The 19,163-nt window shown below is 40.6% G+C and overlaps 1 protein-coding gene across 3 annotated transcripts in view; it reads left to right on the plus strand.

Moving 5' to 3' along the window:
- Nucleotides 1–19,163, plus strand: part of RETREG3 (reticulophagy regulator family member 3) — a 213,646-nt gene that overhangs the window by 115,765 nt on the left and 78,718 nt on the right. For all 3 annotated transcript variants that reach the window (XM_089662651.1, XM_089662649.1, XM_089662650.1), the window contains exon 7: nucleotides 12,138–12,275. In XM_089662651.1, coding sequence (XP_089518777.1) covers nucleotides 12,138–12,275 — 138 coding nt within the window. The remainder of the gene's footprint in view (nucleotides 1–12,137; nucleotides 12,276–19,163) is intronic.

Raw genomic sequence — 19,163 nt, forward strand, 5'->3', positions numbered from 1 at the left:
TTTATCTATTTTTTTTAATTTTAGGTAAACATTTTTTGACTCTGTTTCTTTACATTTTTGTTGTCAACTTCATTGCTATTACAAAGGATGAACAACATCCCTTGTGATGGCATGGGCAGTGACAGGTCCTTTTAATGTCCTATTAGACCCCAGATCTCTCCTCTGCCCTCAAAAGCACTGATGAAACCAAAATTGTTTTCCACAGATGCTTTACAAGCCTGTAATGGCTTGTATACAAACCAAATCATAAAATATTTTTTATTTTTGCTCTCCCCATATGGATATCTCCCCATGTTTCAGAGGTCTGGGTTGATCTAAGTGCTTGGTAGAGGTGTGTGTTACTATTTTCAATTCCCTATTGACCTCCATTAGATAATTCTATGTGAGTTCCTTTTCTTTTTTTCTCACATATATCACATAGAATGCCAATAGACTTAATATATCTAATCTATGGTTTTTAGGATTCATTCATTCACTCAGTTGAACCGGTAGGGGGTCTGTTTGCATAGACAATGCCTGGAATTAACCAGCAAGGATCCTTTGAATTTCTGTTTTTATGAATGGCGATGTGAGTCACTCTTCATATGGTGTGTGTTTTGGGTTTTTTTTCTCTCTCTTCACTGAATTACTTTATTATTTTCTAGAACACAGTTTATGGCATCTCACCTTTCCCCCTGAAGAAGATTCAAATTATAAATTCAAAGAATTGAAACGCATTGGGGTTTTTCTCTTTGGTGATATATAGCCTAATCATCGCCATCCACATCAAAATTATTTCTGTATTGTGTCTGTTTTTTCAATGATGTACTATATTCAATAAATCTGTATTTTTTTTATATAAGATCTTATTTTCTTTTTGTAGTGTTGGTGCTTAAAAAGTCCTTTTTTTCTTCTCTGTATGTTTTTTATGGCTCTGCAATTTTGGGATAAGCACCTTGTAGGTTTAACACATTTGACCAGCACTATATATTTTCATAACTATACTGTGTATGTGTATATATGTGTGTGTATATGTGTGTGTGTGTGTGTGTGTGTGTGTATATATATATATATATATATATATATATATATATATTACACATGCAGTTGTGCTCAAATGTATACATACCCTGTCAGATATTGTGAAATGATGGCATTTATATTGAAAATATGACTGATCTTGCCAAAAAACTGTCTTTTGTTTAAGGTTGGTGATCATAAGAAGCCATTTATTATCACATTGTTGTTTGGCTCCTTTTTAAATCATCTTGATAACAGAAATTACCCAAATCAAAAGTTTACATACTCTGGAATGTTTGGCCTTGGTACAGATGCACAAGGTGAAACACACAGGTTAAAATTGCAATTAAAGGTTCATTTCTTACATTTGTGACTTTTTACATTGCATTTAGTGTCTGTATATAGAAAATAATCAGTTAGTTTGTTAGCTCTCAGGTGGATGCACTGAGCAGGCTAGATACTGAGCCATGGGGAGTGGAAAATAACTGTCAAAAGACCTGTACAACAAGGTAATGGGACTTTATAAAGTTTGAAAGGGATATAAAAAGATATTTAAAGCCTTGCATATGCCAATCAGTACTGCTCAAGCACTTGTTAAGAAGTGGAAGGTTCAGGGATCTCTTGCTCCCAAGCCAAGGTCAGGTAGACCAAGAAGGATTGCAGCCACAACTGCCAAAAGAATTGTTCAGGATACAAAGAAAAACCCACAGGTAACCTCAGAATAAATTATAGGGTGCTCTGGAAAAAGACTGTGTGTTGTTTTTTGTTTTGTTTTTTTTAAGTACTTTTAAATACTTGAACAAAAATGAGCTGTATGGTTGAGTTGCCAGAAAGAAGCCTTTACTGCGCCAATGCCACAAAAAAGCCCGGTTACAATATGCCTGACATCTTGACACGCCTCACCAGGCTTTTTTGTAGGTATAGTAAATGCTTCTTTCTGGCAACTCGACTATACAGCTCATATTTATTTAAGTATTGTCATATTGTGCTCCTTGAAACAACCACACCATCTTTTTCTAGAGCAGCCAGTATTTCTCCTGAGGTTACCTTTTCTTTGGGTTATTCTTTGTATCCCGAACAATTCTTCTGGCAGTTTTGGCTACAAATTTCCTTGATCTACCTGACCTTGACTTGGTATCAAGAGATCCCCAAACTTTCCACTTCTTAATAGGTGATTGAACAGTACTGACTGGCATATTCAAGGATTTGGCTATCTTTTTATATTCCTTTCCATCTTTATAAAGTTACATTACCTTTTTAACCATGTCTTTTGACAGTTCTTTTCCTGCATCTCATGGCTTATTATCTGGCCTGCTCAGTGCATCCACCTGAGAGCTAACAAACTCACTATACACAGACACTAATTGCAATGTAAAAAGTCACATATGTAGAAAATTAACCTTTAATTGCCATTTTAACCTGTGTGTGTCACCTTGTGTGTCTGTACCAAGGCCAAACATTCCAGGGTATGTAAACTTTTGATCAGGGACATTTGGGTGATTTCTGTTATCATTATGCTTTAAAAAGGAGCCAAACAACTATGTGATAATAAATGGCTTCATATGATCACTATCTTTAAATAAAATACAGTTTTTTGGCATGATCAGTCATATTTTCAATATAAACTTCATAAACTGGCCAGCTCTGCAACTTAAATTTAATGACAGAAGGGTGTGTCCTGTGATGAGAAGTGGTATTATAACAAAGTGGGAGCAATTGACATGAACAGCAACTCAGCCGTGAAGTGGTAGGCCACGTAAAATGACAGCATGCTGAAGCGCACAGTGTTAAGAAGTCACCAACTGTCTGTAGAGTCAATAGCTAAACTCCGTGTGTCCTTCAGATTAGCACAACAGTGCAAAGACAGCTTCATGGAATGGGTTTCCGTGGCCGAGAACCTGCAACCAAGCCTTGCATCGCCAAGTGCAATGCAAAGTGTGGGATACAGTGGTGTAAAGCACGCTGTCACTGGACTATAGAGCAGTGGAGAAGTGTTTTCTGGAGTGACGAATCATGCTTCTCTGTCTGGAAATCCGATGGACATGTCTGGGTTTGGCAATTGCCAGAAGTACGGTACTTGTCTGACTGCATTGTGCCAAGTGTAATGTTTGGTGGAGGGGGGATTATGGCATGGGTTGTTTTTCAGGGATTGGGCTTGGTCACTTAGTTCCAGTGAAGGGAACTCTTAATGCATCAGCATACCAAGACATTTTGGACAATGTCATGCTCCTCACTTTGTGGCAACAGTTTGGGGGTGGCCCCTTCCATTTCCAACATGCCCATAAAGACATGGATGAGTGAGTTTGGCGTGGAGAAACTTAACTGGCCTGCACAAAGTCCTGACCTCAACCCAATAGAACATCTTTGGGATGAATTGGACTAGAGACTGTGAACCAGGCCTTCTCGTCTGACATCAGTGTCTGACCTCACAAATGCGCTTCTGGAAGAATAGTCGAACATTTCCATAAACACTCCTAAACTTTGTGGACAGCCTTCCCAGAAGAGTTGAAGCTGTTATAGCTGAAAAGGGAGGGCCAACTCAGTACTGAACCCTTGTTCATGTGCTTGCTTAGTATGGAACCAAGTGCAGTTAACACAATTCCTTGATGAAGCAAGTACGCTTCTAGAAAGCGGAGTGGGGCAGGTGCAGCATTGTATTGCATTATTGCATGCATACCTGCAGAAATATTTGAACTGTATACATGCATAAACTGCATATTTGTACTGCATAGACTGCATATATAAATGCAAACATAAATGCATACTTGCATAAACTGCATACGTACATGCATGCATAAACTGCATATGTACATGCATAAATTGCATACGTACATGCATACTCATAATTGCTTAAACTGTATACATGCATGCATACTTGCATAGACTGCATATTTGTACTTGTATAGACTGCACATGTATGTGCATACTTAAATGCTTACTTGCATAGACTGCATACTTACATGGACTGCATACTTATACTTGCATGAACTGCATACTTATGTGAACTGCGTACTTGTATATTCTGCATCCTTGCATAGCGGAATACCTGTATACTTGCATAAATGTATACCTATGTACCTACATAACTACTTAATTGCATATCTGCATGCTTGCATGCCTGTGTGATTGCATAGCTGTGGGCCAACATGACTATGGACCTGCATCCCTGCGGGACTGCGTAGTTAGGTGGCAATATAGTTGCTACATTATTGACTTGAATGGTCCAAGAAGGGAGAGGCGGGTGCACCGCCCTCAGACCCAGTGGACTTGGGTGCATTGATAATATGGCAGTGTTTGCATTTCATGATAGACAGGTGTCAGGTGTATCTGGGCCACTGCATTGTCTGGCATTGCAGCTATTCCTGCAGCTGCATCACCCTGAACGCGCCTGAACTTGGAAGCTAAACAGGGTCAGCCCTGGTTAGTAGTTGGAGGGGAGACTGTCTGGGAATGCCAGGTGCTGTAAGCTTTTCCCCTCCAGATTTTGAAATGGCTGTGTTTAGAGAAGTATCTCGGGCAAAAGATGCTATGGCAGTCTCGGAAGTGATTTGAGACGCTCGACAGGTTCGCAAACGAGGATGTGAAGTGTATCTTAGATCTCAAATCACTATACATAAGTCTGGGTGTCCTTCTGTTTGGATAGGATCAGTCTGATCAGTGATGGCCTCTCTGCAAGAGATAGATTTTGGGTGTCCATAGTCCTCAATGATGCATATCTTTGTGGGCCAAATTTTTCAGGTTCCTTAAGGGTTTCTGCGATTTGCAGTAAATCAGTAAATCATCACCCTTCCAGTGATATTGAAGATCGTAACCTCCGATGCCAGTCTCTGATTGGGTGGCTGGTTTAAAGGTGGCTACAGTTCTGGGAACTTTGCCTCCACAGGACGGAATACCACTCATCAATATCTTGGAATTTCGAGCGATACGCCTTGCTCTGGATTTTTGGAACAAAATTGAAGGTTTGGCTATTTAATCGCAGGTCTGGTAAGATTGGGAGGTCTTGGGTCTTGTTTTCTCTGCAGTTTTGAATGCCAGAAAGCCGGCTTCAGGGAGCTTCCATTACAGGACTGAGAAATCTTATTTGCCTGGTGGGAGACCAGGAAGTGGCACTTGTATAGACACAGGAAAATGGGTGATAGGTTTTTTTCCTTTTTCAAGTCGAGAGGGGAAATGAGATTGACCTTAAGTACAATTAGGGTCAGTTTTCGTCTCTAGCCATTTTTTTCAGAGAACGTTGTTCTCAATCCTTGATTGGTAGTTCGTGCAGGGTGTAACACGAATGGTCCCGTCTGGCAGGCCACTCTTGTGTCCTTGTGACTTTGGCTGTCCTTGCTGAGGCTGCGTTTTGAACCAATTAAAGAAACCTAATCTTTTGACTCGGAAAGGGTCACTTCAGCAGGAAGAATGTCAAAGCTGGTGGCTTTTTCATAAGAGGAGCCAATCTTGCTACCTAGAGTGGTTTTTTAGTTTTCACTTACATCAGGACAGTGTCTTGTCTTTATTTTTCCCTAGTCCACAGTCGGCAGGAAAAGAGCGCTGCATACTCTTCATGTAGTGCATGTGGTCAGTTTGGCGGCACAGGTCAGGAATCTTAGTTTGTGCTGCCAGAAGGGTCCAGAAAGAGCAGGTGGCATCCATGTCAACTATTTATTATTGCCAATTGATCATTCAAGCATGTAGTTTAAAGGTTAAAGTCTCACCCTTTCGGGTGAGAGCAGACTCTACCAGGAATGGATCTTGGACTATCTGCCGTCAGGCGTCAGTGGCTCAGGTTTGCAAGACCGCTACATGGTCTTCGTTTCATACATTCACAAGGTTCTACCAGATGAATGTCAGAGCTGTGGTGGATTCTGCCTTTGGCTTCATCGTATTACGAACAGCTGAATAGGTCCTGGCTGGTTGATGATGGTGGCTAATATGGTGTCACCCACCCCTCAAGAGTTTTTTTGTTTTTGTTTTTTTTTTATTGTAAGGTTATGCATTTAGGGGCTAAGAATATGCATGCATCATACATACTAGGGGGAGTACAACTGGGGGAATCAATGGTGGAGAGGATCTGGGAGTTCTGGTAGATCACAAGCTTAATAATGGCATGCAATGCCAAGCTGCAGTTTCTAAAGTGAGTAAAATTCTCTCTTATTAAAAGAGGTAAAGGCTCCAGAGAGAAAGATATCATTTTACCCTTGTATAAATCATTAGTAAAACCTCATCTGGAATATGCAGTCCAATTTTGGACACCAATTCACAAAAAGAACATTGGGGAACTGGAGAGAGTACAGAGAAGGGTAACCAAACTGATAAGAGGCATGGAGGACCTCATCTATGAGGAAAATTAGAGGAACTGAATTTATTCTCTCTTGAGTAGAGGAGATTAAGGGGGGATATGATCAACATGTATAAAAAAATCAGTGGTTCATATAGTGAACTCAGTGTAGAGTTATTCACCCTGAGGTTGTCACAGAGAACAAGGGGGCATTCTGTAAAGTCTGGAGGAAAAGAAATGTAATCTCCAAACACGGAAAGGGTTCTTCACAGTGAGAGCTGTGAAAATGTGGAATGGACTCCTTCAAGAGTTGGTTCTAACCAGCTCAGTGGATTGCTTTAAAAAAGGCCTGGATTCTTCTTAAGGTCTGGAACTGGATACTAACATTTATAAGTAAAGTTGATCCAGGGAATATCCGTTTGCCTCTCGGGGGATCAGGAAGGAATTTATTTTGCTGGGTTTTTTGCCTTCCTCTGGATCAACTGTAGGTGTAGCATTATAACGTTTTTTGGGTTTTTTTTCCTCTTTTATGGTTGAACTGGATGAACTTTTGTCTTTTTTTCAGCCAGACAAAGTATGTAACTATTGCTTTAGGACATCCCACATAGTCATCAATAGCCTGCTCTGTGTCACGTGATGTATGATGAAGAAGTTTTTTTGATCCTTACCTGTAAAATCCATTTCTTGGAGTACATCAGGGGACACAGAGGTCCTTCCCCTTTTTCTGGAATTTCATTGCTTGCTACAAAAACTCACAGCAGGCTTTGCCATGCAGACCTTCAAGGACTCGGTCCCTTTGAATAGGGGCCACTGCCTCGGATCTGTAAATAATCCTGGCCAGAAAGCACCCTGGTATTTTACTGCAGAGGGTTCCGGTACGTAGGGTCCAGCTCCGTAAGGCTACATTACAGGTAAAACCTCAAGGATTTTTCTCTTTATCGTGCCAGGCTCAGGTACCATCCATTTTGGCTAACAGTTTTCCGAATGGATCCGATTAAAGTCCCTGATTCTCAAAGGAACACTTCTAGATCTTCAGGTATGCTCCAAGAGCACATGCAACACTTCAATGACCATCCACATTACAGACACTGGCGAAAAAACTGAAGTACTTTCTGTGAAGGAGGGGTCATATAGGGAAGGACTTCCTCTCTGATTGGTTGGCTAGTGTCCAGTCACCTATAGGTGACATACTATCCCACTTATTATTATTATACAGGATTTATATAGCGCCAACGGCTTGCTCGGCGCTTTGCATGATAGTGGGAGACAATATAGTAACAATACAGTTTGATACAAGAGGGATTTGAGGGCCCTGCTCCTTGGAGCTTACAATCTAGGAGGGCGGGGTGAATGGTACAGTAGGTAGTCACTGTGGGGGATGGAGTGGTTGGAAGAATAGAGGATTCCAGAATTGGCAGAGGGCGGGATAGGCTTCCCTGAAGAGAAAGGTTTTCAGTGATCGCCGAAAGGCAAGTAGAGTAGGTGATAATCTGATAGATTGAGGTAGGGAGTTCCAGAGGATCGGTGATGCCCTGGAGAAGTCTTGGAGATGAGCATGGGAGGAGGAGATGAGGGAGCTAGAGAGTAAGAGGTCTTGCGAGGAGCGGAGTGTACGGTTTGGGTGATATTTAGAGAAAAGATCGGTTATGTAAGTTGGAGCAGTGTTGTGGATGGCTTTATATGTCATTGTTAGAGTTTTGAATTTTATCCGTTGGGCAACTGGGAGCCAGTGGAGGGAATGATTGGGGAGGCAGATACAGAACGGTTAGTGAGGTGGATGAGTCTGGCAGCAGCGTTCATGATAGACTGGAGGGGGGATAGTCTACGATGAGGTAGGCCAATGAGGAGGGAGTTACAGTAGTCAAGGCATGATATGACAAGGGAGTGAATAGGTTGCTTAGTGGTTTCCGGGGTTAGGAATGGTCGTATCTTGGAGATGTTGCGGAGGTGAAGTCTACATGATTTTGTCAGCGATTGGAATCTGGGGCTGGAAGGACAAATGGGAGTCTAGGATTACACCTAGTACCCTGGCGTGAAGGGATGGACTGAGGATGGTGTTAGCGATATTTATGGTGAATGAATAGACGGACTCTGTGTCCCATGATGTACTCCAAGAAATGGGTTTTACAGTAAAGGTAAGTATGCAGAAAAAATCCAATTATTTTACTTGCATATGGTGTCTGAATGATTTTCACTTTTTGAATGTTGTTTTGCACGGCAATACTATTACGGGTGAAATTTCCACGTCTATTTACCGTAAGCCACCATCAGAGTAATTCCTGTAGGGGAATTTACTAGGGCACGCAGGAACTGTTCTTCCAGTGATCTATTTAATAGAGATTATGATCTTGTTGATTTACGTTTAGACTAAAGGGGGTTTCCTGAGTGGTCAGGGTGACACAGGGGTAGAGAAATTGCTAGTGCAAAGGATAGAGAAGCTTTTTTGGACCCCACTACAGCTGTAAATAAAAACAGAAATCTTCTAGGTCCAGAACTTCTTACAGATACAGAATGTAACCTTTGTCACTAGCTATTCAGTTGAATATAAACAAATCATCAATATTAAGCAGAAATTTACCCATTCTGTACTCTTACGAACATTTTTTATCCATCTTACAGTCTGGGTTTAGGTATGTCAGCCACAGAGCTCCCATTTTGGGTAATTTGCTTTCTCCCAGTTTTTTCTCTTCTAAAAAAGACAATCCACCTGTTTGGCTAGCATCTCCAGGATATTTGCCCTGTTCGCAGACCACCTGTAGATACTGTAATTTGATTGCCACGGATGAATGTCTTCATGTCTGTGGTCACAGGGGAATCGGGCGGACTGACCATTTGGAAACTCGGGCACTGCCCGTGGGCCCGGGGTCAGTAGGGGGCCCCATGAGATGCCCCTGGTACCTTTTTCATAGGCTTTTTTGAGTTTGGGCAAGGACACGGGCCCCATGATCCCCTATTGCCCGAGGGACCCATGAGTTGTCAGTCTGCCCCTGAGGGGAACATTTCAATACAAAACACTATATTAATTGTAACACCACATATGTGCTTTATATAATAGAGTATACCATCTGCTCTCTACAATAGGTTGGCTATACCACCTGACCATTAAAAACCAGAATTGGTGAGCACTTTTGTGATGCAATGACCTAATGCCAGAGTTATTTCAAATGCCTTGTGTCACTTTAAATAGCATTACTCTAGATACATGATGGGCTTTAGGGTTTTTGGATTGGAACAGGTTTTCTATTCTGTGAGTGGGTGTGACAGACACCGCAAGCTGCTTGCCAGGGAAAGCTGGTGGATTTTTAGACTTAGAACCAGGGTCCCATAGATTAAATTGAAGATGGGATCTTGATCTACATTTAAACTAGCTTCCCTGACTCGCCACTTCCTGGTTTTCAGTTTTTGTGCTTTAACATTAACAATAACATATAAAGCCATTTATGACTCTGCCCCAAATTACATAACTGATCTTGTCTCTAAATATCACCCAAACTACTCTCCGCTCCTCGCAAGACCTCCTACTCTCTAGCTCCCTTTTCTTCTCCTCCCATGCTCGTCTCCAGGACTTCTCCAGAGCTTACCCCATCCTCTGGAACTCTCTACCCCAATTTATTAGAATATCGCCTACTCTGCTCACTTTTAGGCAATCTCTGAAAACCTATCTCTTCAGGGAAGCCTATCCTGCCCTCAGCTAATACTGGAATCTTCTACTTTTCCAACCAGTCCATCCCCCACAGTTCCTACCTTTTGTACCACTAGCCCCTCCCTCCTAGATTGTAAGCTCCAAGGAGCAGGGCCCTCAAATCCCTCTTGTATTAAACTGTATTGTTGCTGTATTGTATCCCGTTATATTGTAAAGCGCTGAGCAAACTGTTGGCGCTATATAAATCCTGTGTAATAATAATAATAATTGATTTTTGGTTTTTGAATGTTTATCCACTCCACCCAGTAAACCATTTTAAATCTATGCTATCTCTTGCTTGTTTTATTCTATATTTCCCACCTTTATCTTTCTGTATTTGTATGTTGGTGTTGACCATTAATTTTCATAGATAAATCTTCCAACGTACTTCCTACAATGTGTCAGTTTGCCAGTAATGCTAAACTATCTAGCTGTCATGAGGAGGAAGCCTTCCTTCTCTCTGCGATCTCTACACTTCTATCACTGCTAAGAGGAGAAAGTTATATTTTTAGCGGTTTTATGTATACACTTTGATTATTACTAAGGCCCTGATTTTGCTGGATGGATTCTTTTGTTGTCTTGATAGATAACAAAGTACAGCAGTTTTTTATCATACCGTGTCAGTGCTGGACTGTTCTCAATTTCTCTGTACTGCCTGCATATAGTCAAAGCCATTAGAGTCTACCTCAAAGCAACAGCTTCAATAAAGAAGACCTATTCCCTATTTGTCCTGCCCACAGGACCTTGCAAGAGACATCCTTCTTCTAAATCCACCATTGCTCAGTGGATGAGAATACTGATCATTAATGCTACCACTCTCAAGCACAAACAAATCCTTTGCATTTATGTACCCATTCCATTAGATCGATGGAATTTTACTGGGTATTGTGGCACCAGGCCTCTGTAGCCCAGCTTTTAAAAGGTATGAACGGTGGCCTTACGAAGTTCTACTAGGAGGATGTCTAGTCCTCTGCTGATGCATCTATCGGCTGCAAGGTTTTTGCAGCGGCACTCTGATGTTTGGTCTGTTAATTCTTGTTGGGTTTGTTGACTCAGTTTTGTTTGCCTATTTGTTGCTCACTCTTCTCATTCATTACTTGGGGACATCCCAGGGTCTGATAATCCTTTACCTGTGTCTTGTACTGTATGATTAAGATGAGAGGAATTTTGACTTGCCTGTAAATTCCATATCTTAGAGTACAGTATAGGGACACAGGCCATCTTCCCTTCCATTCCTTGGTTACTTTGCAGAGTGGGGTAGGGTTATTGGAGCAGCACCCAGGTGGTGTGACCTCGAAAGCTTTGCCAGTGTCCAGTCACCTGAATACTTTGCTCATGTCCTGTACTGTACTCCAAGATTTGAAATTTACAGGTAAATGAAAATTCCTTTTTTTTTTTTTTTTTTTTTTAAGGCTTCCCCCACGCACATGCGCCATATCCTAAATACATGCAGTGGGTGTGCCTGCAAACAAAAATGTCAATTGCACTGCACATGCTGGGTATTGCCGCACACACTGTAGTGAGAGCAATAAATCTAAATTGATGACCTGTAAAGCATTGCCCATGCACAGTCTAGGGTACCAAAGTATGTTGCTATTTCAATGCAACTTTAACACTTGACATGTCTGATGTCAGTTTACTTGACACAACCTCATCTTTTTATTTTACCAAAATTGTGGTAATATATTGTGTTTATGTGCACCATATTTACTTTTAGTATAGAATTTATCTAAAATATAGGTTTGATAAACCAATAACATGTGACATACAAAATTTGCAACTATTTTATTCTCCAGTTCCTCTACTTTAAGAAAACTTGCAATGTTATGAGGGTCATGTAGTCTTCAGGCCTAAAATGTGCACATGTAACACATGCAAAAATGGCTCTAGCAGGGAAAAGGGTTAGATTCTCCCTTTAAATTAAGCGCTTTTCATTACATGCCTGTAAGGGAAATATTTTACAAATGGACAGTATTTGCACTGTTGTTCATTTCCACAATATGCTCAGCAAGCCACTTTTATCTCCAGTCATAACTACTACCTGGTTTCATTGATCTGTCCAGTATATTATGCATTTTGTAAGATGGAATTGCTCTGATATATGTTGGTTTTTTTGGTCATGGTCTGGGCTTGTTTACCTCTGAAGGAAATTTTGATGCGTTCCTGACCAATGTAATGTGTTTCTTCTTACAGTACTCTTTATCTTGCTCTGGCCTCTGGCAATATATCACCGTCTGGGACAGCGTGTATACCAGAAATTGGAGCCGACCCTGCAGCGGTTAGACTTCAGTGTTCGTGGATACATGATGTCTAAGCAGAAGGAGAGACAGTGTAAGTGCTGCTATACATTATGAAGCAAACTGTCCTATCCAATATGGTTTTCCCATCTCCCTTTCTTCTTAGATAATTGCTGTAAACTGCTTTCATGTGCAAGTTAAGTAAATATTTTGTATGTATAAAGTCCTGCATCCTATGAGTGCAATATTTTTAGAGACCCATATAAACTAAAATAATGTTTTGACTCTTAAAGTTTGACTTCAGGGAAAAAAAAACAATTTTGGTCCATTTGCTTTGAAAAAATACATTACCTTTTCATAATTGGTGTCCCATGTGTGGCTGTTGTTTCAATAAAGTTATTACATTCATTCAACTTCCACTGTAGTGTAACCACCAAATGTCCAGCACTGAGAGTTGTAGTTTTTGGCTGCAATACACTAGTCATACAGTAGTAGTTTGCTCATTCTGCCCTTCCTTCTTTTAGAAAAAGACTTTTATTCTTTTCACTGAATGCAAGGCTTTTTGTGATTGGAAAGGAGTAAATGAACATTGTGATATTACCTCTTCCAATCACAGAAAACCTTTGTACATTCAGAAAAGCCTTGTAGTTTTCTCATTGAATAAAGTGTACCCATTGATTCGTAGACACTTGGTGATAAGCTGCTACCTCCTGGTGATTGACATGGATTAGTAAAACTGTGCATATCATTGCAATTATTTTGTGTATCCAGGTGGATTATACAGTTGTGTCCAAAATTATTCAACCCCCAATGCTGTAAAGGGGTTTAGGGACTATAGTGTACATTTGGAATTGTATTCAGAATCAAATCCTACAAGGACGTTGTAACTACCCAAATGCAACTAAAATGACATCAATTGTTTATGTAATACAGTAGTAAATGGTTCTTATGTGGTTTCTTCATTGCCACAATTATTCAACCCCTTAAAGACTACCACTCTGAAGAACAGAGGTTCATACAGGTGCTTTCCATCAGGTATTGAAAACACCTGTGGATGTCACCGAGCAGCAATCAAGCATAATAAGCACCAATTAGGCAGCTTTAAAATGACTGTGATACTCAGCTCCTTCTAGACATTTACTGGTGTGGTTACAAACATGGTGAAGGCAAGAGAATGGTCCAGGAAGACAAGAGAAGAGGTGATTTCTCTTCACAGGAAGGGCAATGGCTATAAGAAGATTGCAAAGATGTTAAACATACCAAGAGACACCTTAGGAAGCATCATTCGCAAATTCAAGGCAAAGGGCACTGTTGAAACGCTACCTGGTCGTGGCAGAAAGAAGATGCTGACTTCGACTGCTGTGCGCTACCTGAAGCGTAGAGTGGAGAGAAGTCCCCGTGTGACTGCTGAGGAACTGAGAAAAGATTTGTCAGATGTGGGTACAGAAGTTTCAGCCCAGACAATAAGACGCACACTGCGTAATGAAGGCCTCCGTGCCAGAACTCCCAGGCGTACCCCCTTGCTGTCTCCAAAGAATAAGAAGAGTCGACTGCAGTATGCCAAAAGCCATGTGGACAAACCACAAAAGTTGTGGGATAGTGTTCTGTGGACTGATGAAACAAAATTAGAACTGTTTGGGCCCATGGATCAACGCTATGTTTGGAGGAGGAAGAACAAGGCCTATGATGAAAAGAACACCTTGCCTACTGTGAAGCATGGTGGAGGGTCAATCATGCTTTGGGGCTGTTTTGCTTCTGCAGGTACAGGGAAGCTTCAGCGTGTGCAAGGTACCATGAATTCTCTTCAGTACCAGGAGATATTGGATGGAAACGTGATGCAGTCCGTCACACACCTGAGGCTTGGGAGACGTTGGACCTTTCAACAGGACAATGATCCCAAGCATACCTCCAAGTCCACTAGAGCATGGTTGCAGAGGAAAGGCTGGAACATTTTGGAGTGGCCATCGCAGTCACCAGACTTAAATCCGATTGAGAACCTCTGGTGGGACTTAAAGAAAGCAGTTGCAGTGCGCAAGCCTAAGAATGTGACTGAACTGGAGGCCTTTGCCCATGAAGAATGGGCGAAGATACCCGTAGATCGCTGCAAGACACTTGTGTCAAGCTATGCTTCACGTTTAAAAGCTGTTATAACTGTAAAAGGATGCTGTACTAAGTACTAAGATTGAATGTCACTTGGGGGTTGAATAAAACTGATAATGCTGTGAGCACAGAAAAGACATTTGTGGTTATTTCATTATAACTGTTATGTTATATTTGTCTGACCTACAAGTGCCTCTTTAATGTAAATGTAAGCAAGATGACTGAATGATCAAAAGCAATGTCAAACTGGCCAAAACACTCAATTTCAGTGGGGGTTGAATAATTTTGGACACAACTGTACCTTGTGTTTTCAGGACAAAATGGTAACAGATATCTGCAGATTTTTTGTATTATTATCAAGGAATACTGACCCAAATTAGTAAAAAAAAAAAAACAAATAATTTCTTGCTATCACCATAATTTACCACCAAAGAACAACCAAAAATATATTCCCTGACAATCACAGTAATACCACGTGTGTATGTTATTTGTTGTTAGTACCTGCAGTGGGGTCCAGAAACAATAGTGAGCATTTTGCACTGACACAAACAGACACTGAGGCTAATTTTAAAAATGCTTTTTAGGAAAAAAAAAAAAATCCTACCCAAAATATTTCAAAAAACCTCCTGCGCTTAAATGGAATTCTACCCTCAAAAGCTGCTAACGCTAAACTTATACCCAAATAAGTGAATAATCAATTAAAATAAAAAGTGTAGCGCTAATAAATTATATATATATATATATATATATATGAATATCCAGTGAATAAGTGATTACAATAAACAAACTCAATATACACCCCCTAGGTATATATATCCGGAATGATAAACAAAGAAATAAGTAATAGTGTCATGCGTGAATTCCCTCGTGGGGAATATCCAGTGCAAAAAGTGACAAATACACTCTTAACCTCCTTGGCGGTATGATTCTTTTCGATTTTTGGTGCTGAAAGCGGTACCATTTTTTTGCATGGAAATATGTAGTTTTTTTATTGTAGGCCTTTAATTCTTAGGAATAACTCACTGAAATCTGTCCGAACAAGAGTCTAGTAAACATCCCGGGTAGGATAAAATTTGAAACACGTAATCATAAATAATAATTTAATAAATAATCATAAAAAATAATAATATAATAATACATTTAATTCAATAAAATAATCAAACCAAAAACACTGAAATGTGAAATATAGCGCCAAGTTAGCACATTGCTGAGCAAAGTCACAAAATCGTTTTCAGTGTCTGATGACGAATTTCCCCACAAATCATTATCACTCAATTCTGCAAGTGGTTCTGATTTACTATCGCTGTTCTCTAGCTGATCTAAACCGCTTTTGACCTAAAGGGACACTTTTTGGATGCCATGGACATTTCTCAGTTTCCAGGCAAAATGCAGGCAGAGCGCAGGACAAAGCATTAGGGAAATTGGTTGAGACAGCAATGTTTTACTATGTAAAATGTAAAAAAAAAAAAAAGTCATTTTTTAAAATTTTTAAATTTCCCGCTGCCAGCGGCGCCCGTACGTCCCGACGTCACAGGGACAGGACACAGAAGCCAGATGCTGGCATCGGCCGGAGGAGATGGCCGGGGACGCTGCAGGGGACACATCGCGGGAGCGCAGGGTAAGGTAAGTGAAGAACAAATGCCGGAGCAGTGCCGCATGGTATTCCCGAGTGTAGCTCGGGGTTACCGTTTGTGGTACTGAAATGTTACCCCGAGCTACACTCGGGAATACCGCCAGGGAGGTTAATACAATATAGTGGCAAAAAAACAACATACGGTGTTTAAAATTGGTGAACCAATATTCAATTGCAAAAAGTCCAAACAATATAATAATAATAATGCGATGCTTTATGGTGGTCTTCCCACTCCACTCTTCATGCAAAACTAATGTGCAGTGTGCGTGATTCACACGTGCCAATCCTTTAACGGCCAAAATGCCCCCTCACCTCCTTACTTAGACCCCACAGGGCCAGCACGTTTTGAGGATCAAACGATCCTATCAGAATGGATTCCTCTCTGGGTTTCCCCTTTCACCTCCAGCTTCCACCAGACTAGCAGCCAGCTCCTCCCAGGGTCATAATGAGACACAAGCAGAGACCCTCCATAGTGCAACCAGTTTTATTAGGTAAATAAACAAATAGAAAGAGTTTCACTCACATTAGCCACGACTTGTTCCAGCTTCCTACCACATGCTATGGGTGTACTTTTTGCACTGGATATTCCCCACGAGGGAATTCACGCATGACACTATTACTTACTTCTTTGTTTATCATTCCGGATATATATACCTAGGGGGTGTATATTGAGTTTTTTTTATTGTAATCACTTATTCACTGGATTTTCATATATATATATATATATATATATATATATATATATATATATAATTTATTAGCCCTACCCAAAATATACCTACCCTGACCTTTGACCATGATCTTGACCTTTGATCCTAACCTTAGAACCTTAATCTAGCTATTTTTTTTCTTTCTTTCTTTTTTCTCTTTACACATTTTTTGTTTAATTACGATCCGATTCTGCGCATTGTACCGCGTTTTGCGAACCGATCTTGGGGAGTTGTTAACCTAGCCACTTGCCAACCGCAGATAGCCGAATGACGGCTTCACTTAAGCCAGCCAGGTCTGGGAGGGAGTCATATTACGTCCTCCCAGAATGCACTCTCCCGCGCGCCCCAGGCAATCTCCGTGAATCGCTGTGTCCTACAGACACAGCTCATCACGTGATGTGGTAAAAGGCCAATCACAGCAGCCTATTACTATGTGATCAGCAGTGTCCATGACAAGAGTAGATCACCAGTAAATGCAGTTGCGGTTATCTGCTGCACTTTCCTCACGCTGTGACAGCGTGAGGAAAGTGCAGCTGGTAACCGGCTATTGTCAGAGGACTGATCGGCACCGATCATCAGGCCACTGATGATCAGTGCCTACCTGTGCCCAGCAGTGCCGCCCACAAGTGACCATCAGTGCCAACTACCTGTGCCCATCAGTGCCCACAGTGCCACCCACCTGTGCTTAGTGCCACCCAGCAGTGCCGTCAGTCAGTGCCGAGCAGTGCCACCCAGCAGTGCCCATCATTGTTGCATATCAGTGCCGCCTCAGTGCCAGCTCATCAGTGCTGCCTATCCGTGCTACCTCATCAGTGCCGCCTATCAGTGCAGCCTCATCAACGCACATCAGTGAAGGAGAAAAATTACCTGTTTGCAAAATTTTATAATAGAAACAAAGAAAAACTTTTTTTTTTTTTCCAAAATTTTTGCTTCTTTTTAGTTTATAGCACAAAAAAATAAAACACCCATCGGCAAGTAAATACCACCAAAAGAAAACTCTATTTGTGTGAAAAAAATATAAATATTTCATATGAGTACAGTGTTGCATGACTTCGCAATTGTCATTCAAAGAGCGACAGCACTGACAGCTGAAAATTGGCCTGGGCACTAAGGGGGTATAAGAGCCTGGTAGGCAAGTGGTTAACCTACACCTGCAGCGGTTCACATGAACAGGGTGCGATTGTGATGCAGTGAGGAATTTGCATAGAAACCGCTGTGAATTCCGCACCGCATCAATGTGAGCCCAGGCTCAATGATAATGCTCAATAGGATAAATAGAGAGGAGGAATCTACCTAATGGGGGCACAGACAGCAATAAAAACTGACAGGTGTTCTAATCCATCTTCACTCTGTCCAAAATGGAAAAAAAAAATTGCCTTTAGTTGAACTTTAATTATACATATATCAGGGTTTAAAAAAATAAAAAAACAAGGGGGCTGGGTTTACCCCACACTTACTACCACCCCACAAGAATTGCTGCATTCAGTGTCTGGCCCTGGTATATTCAGCAACATTGCAATTAGAGATGAGCGAATCGAACCAGGCGAAGTGGAATTCGTTTCGAATTTCAGGAAAAATTCGATTATTAGCATACTTCGGGTGCGCGAATCGGATTTTTCCCGATCAGCCGGCAAAAGTGTCCCTGCAGAGAGCTCCGCTATTTCTGACAGTTCTCTGACAGTTCCTTCACATGTACAGCGGTTGAAACATTGTATCTATTTGTTTCCATTTAGGATACAGATGTTTTTATTCGGAAACAGATACAATGTTTCAACCACTGTAAATGTGAAGGAACTGTCAGAGAACTGTCAGAAATAGCGGAGCTCTCTGCAGATACACTTTTTGCTGTACTGGAATACTTCTTCTTTTCATTCTTCTTTTCATTCTTCTTCTCATTCTTCTTTTCATTCTTCTTTTCATTCTTCTTCTCATTCTTCTTTTCATTCTTCTTCTTTTCATTCTTCTCATTCTTCTTTTCTTCTTCATGAAAAGAAGAATGAGAAGAAGAATGAAAAGAAGAATGAGAAGAAGAATGAGAAGAATGAAAAGAAGAAGAAGAATGAAAAGAAGAAGAAGAAGAAGAATGAAAAGAAGAAGAAGAATGAAAAGAAGAATGAAAAGAAGAAGAAGAATCTTTTCATTCTTCTCATTCTTCTTTTCATTCTTCTTCTTCTTCTTCTTCTTTTCATTCTTCTTCTTCTTTTCATTCTTCTTCTTCTTCTTCTTTTCATTCTTCTTCTTCTTTTCATTCTTCTTCTTCTTTTCATTCTTCTTCTTCTTCTTTTCATTCTTCTTTTCATTCTTCTTCTTCTCATTCTTCTTTTCATTCTTCTCATTCTTCTTTTCATTCTTCTCATTCTTCTTTTCATTCTTCTTTTCATTCTTCTCATTCTTCTTTTCATTCTTCTTTTCATTCTTCTCATTCTTCTTTTCATTCTTCTTCTTCTTCTTCTTTTCATTCTTCTTCTTTTCATTCCTCTTCTTCTTCTTTTCATTCTTCTTCTTTTCATTCTTCTTCTTCTTCTTCTTTTCATTCTTC

This window comes from Staurois parvus, unplaced genomic scaffold (genome assembly GCF_062004578.1).
Source record: "Staurois parvus isolate SC_StPar_1 unplaced genomic scaffold, SC_StPar_1.0 ptg001510l, whole genome shotgun sequence".
Taxonomy (NCBI): Eukaryota; Metazoa; Chordata; class Amphibia; order Anura; family Ranidae; genus Staurois; species Staurois parvus.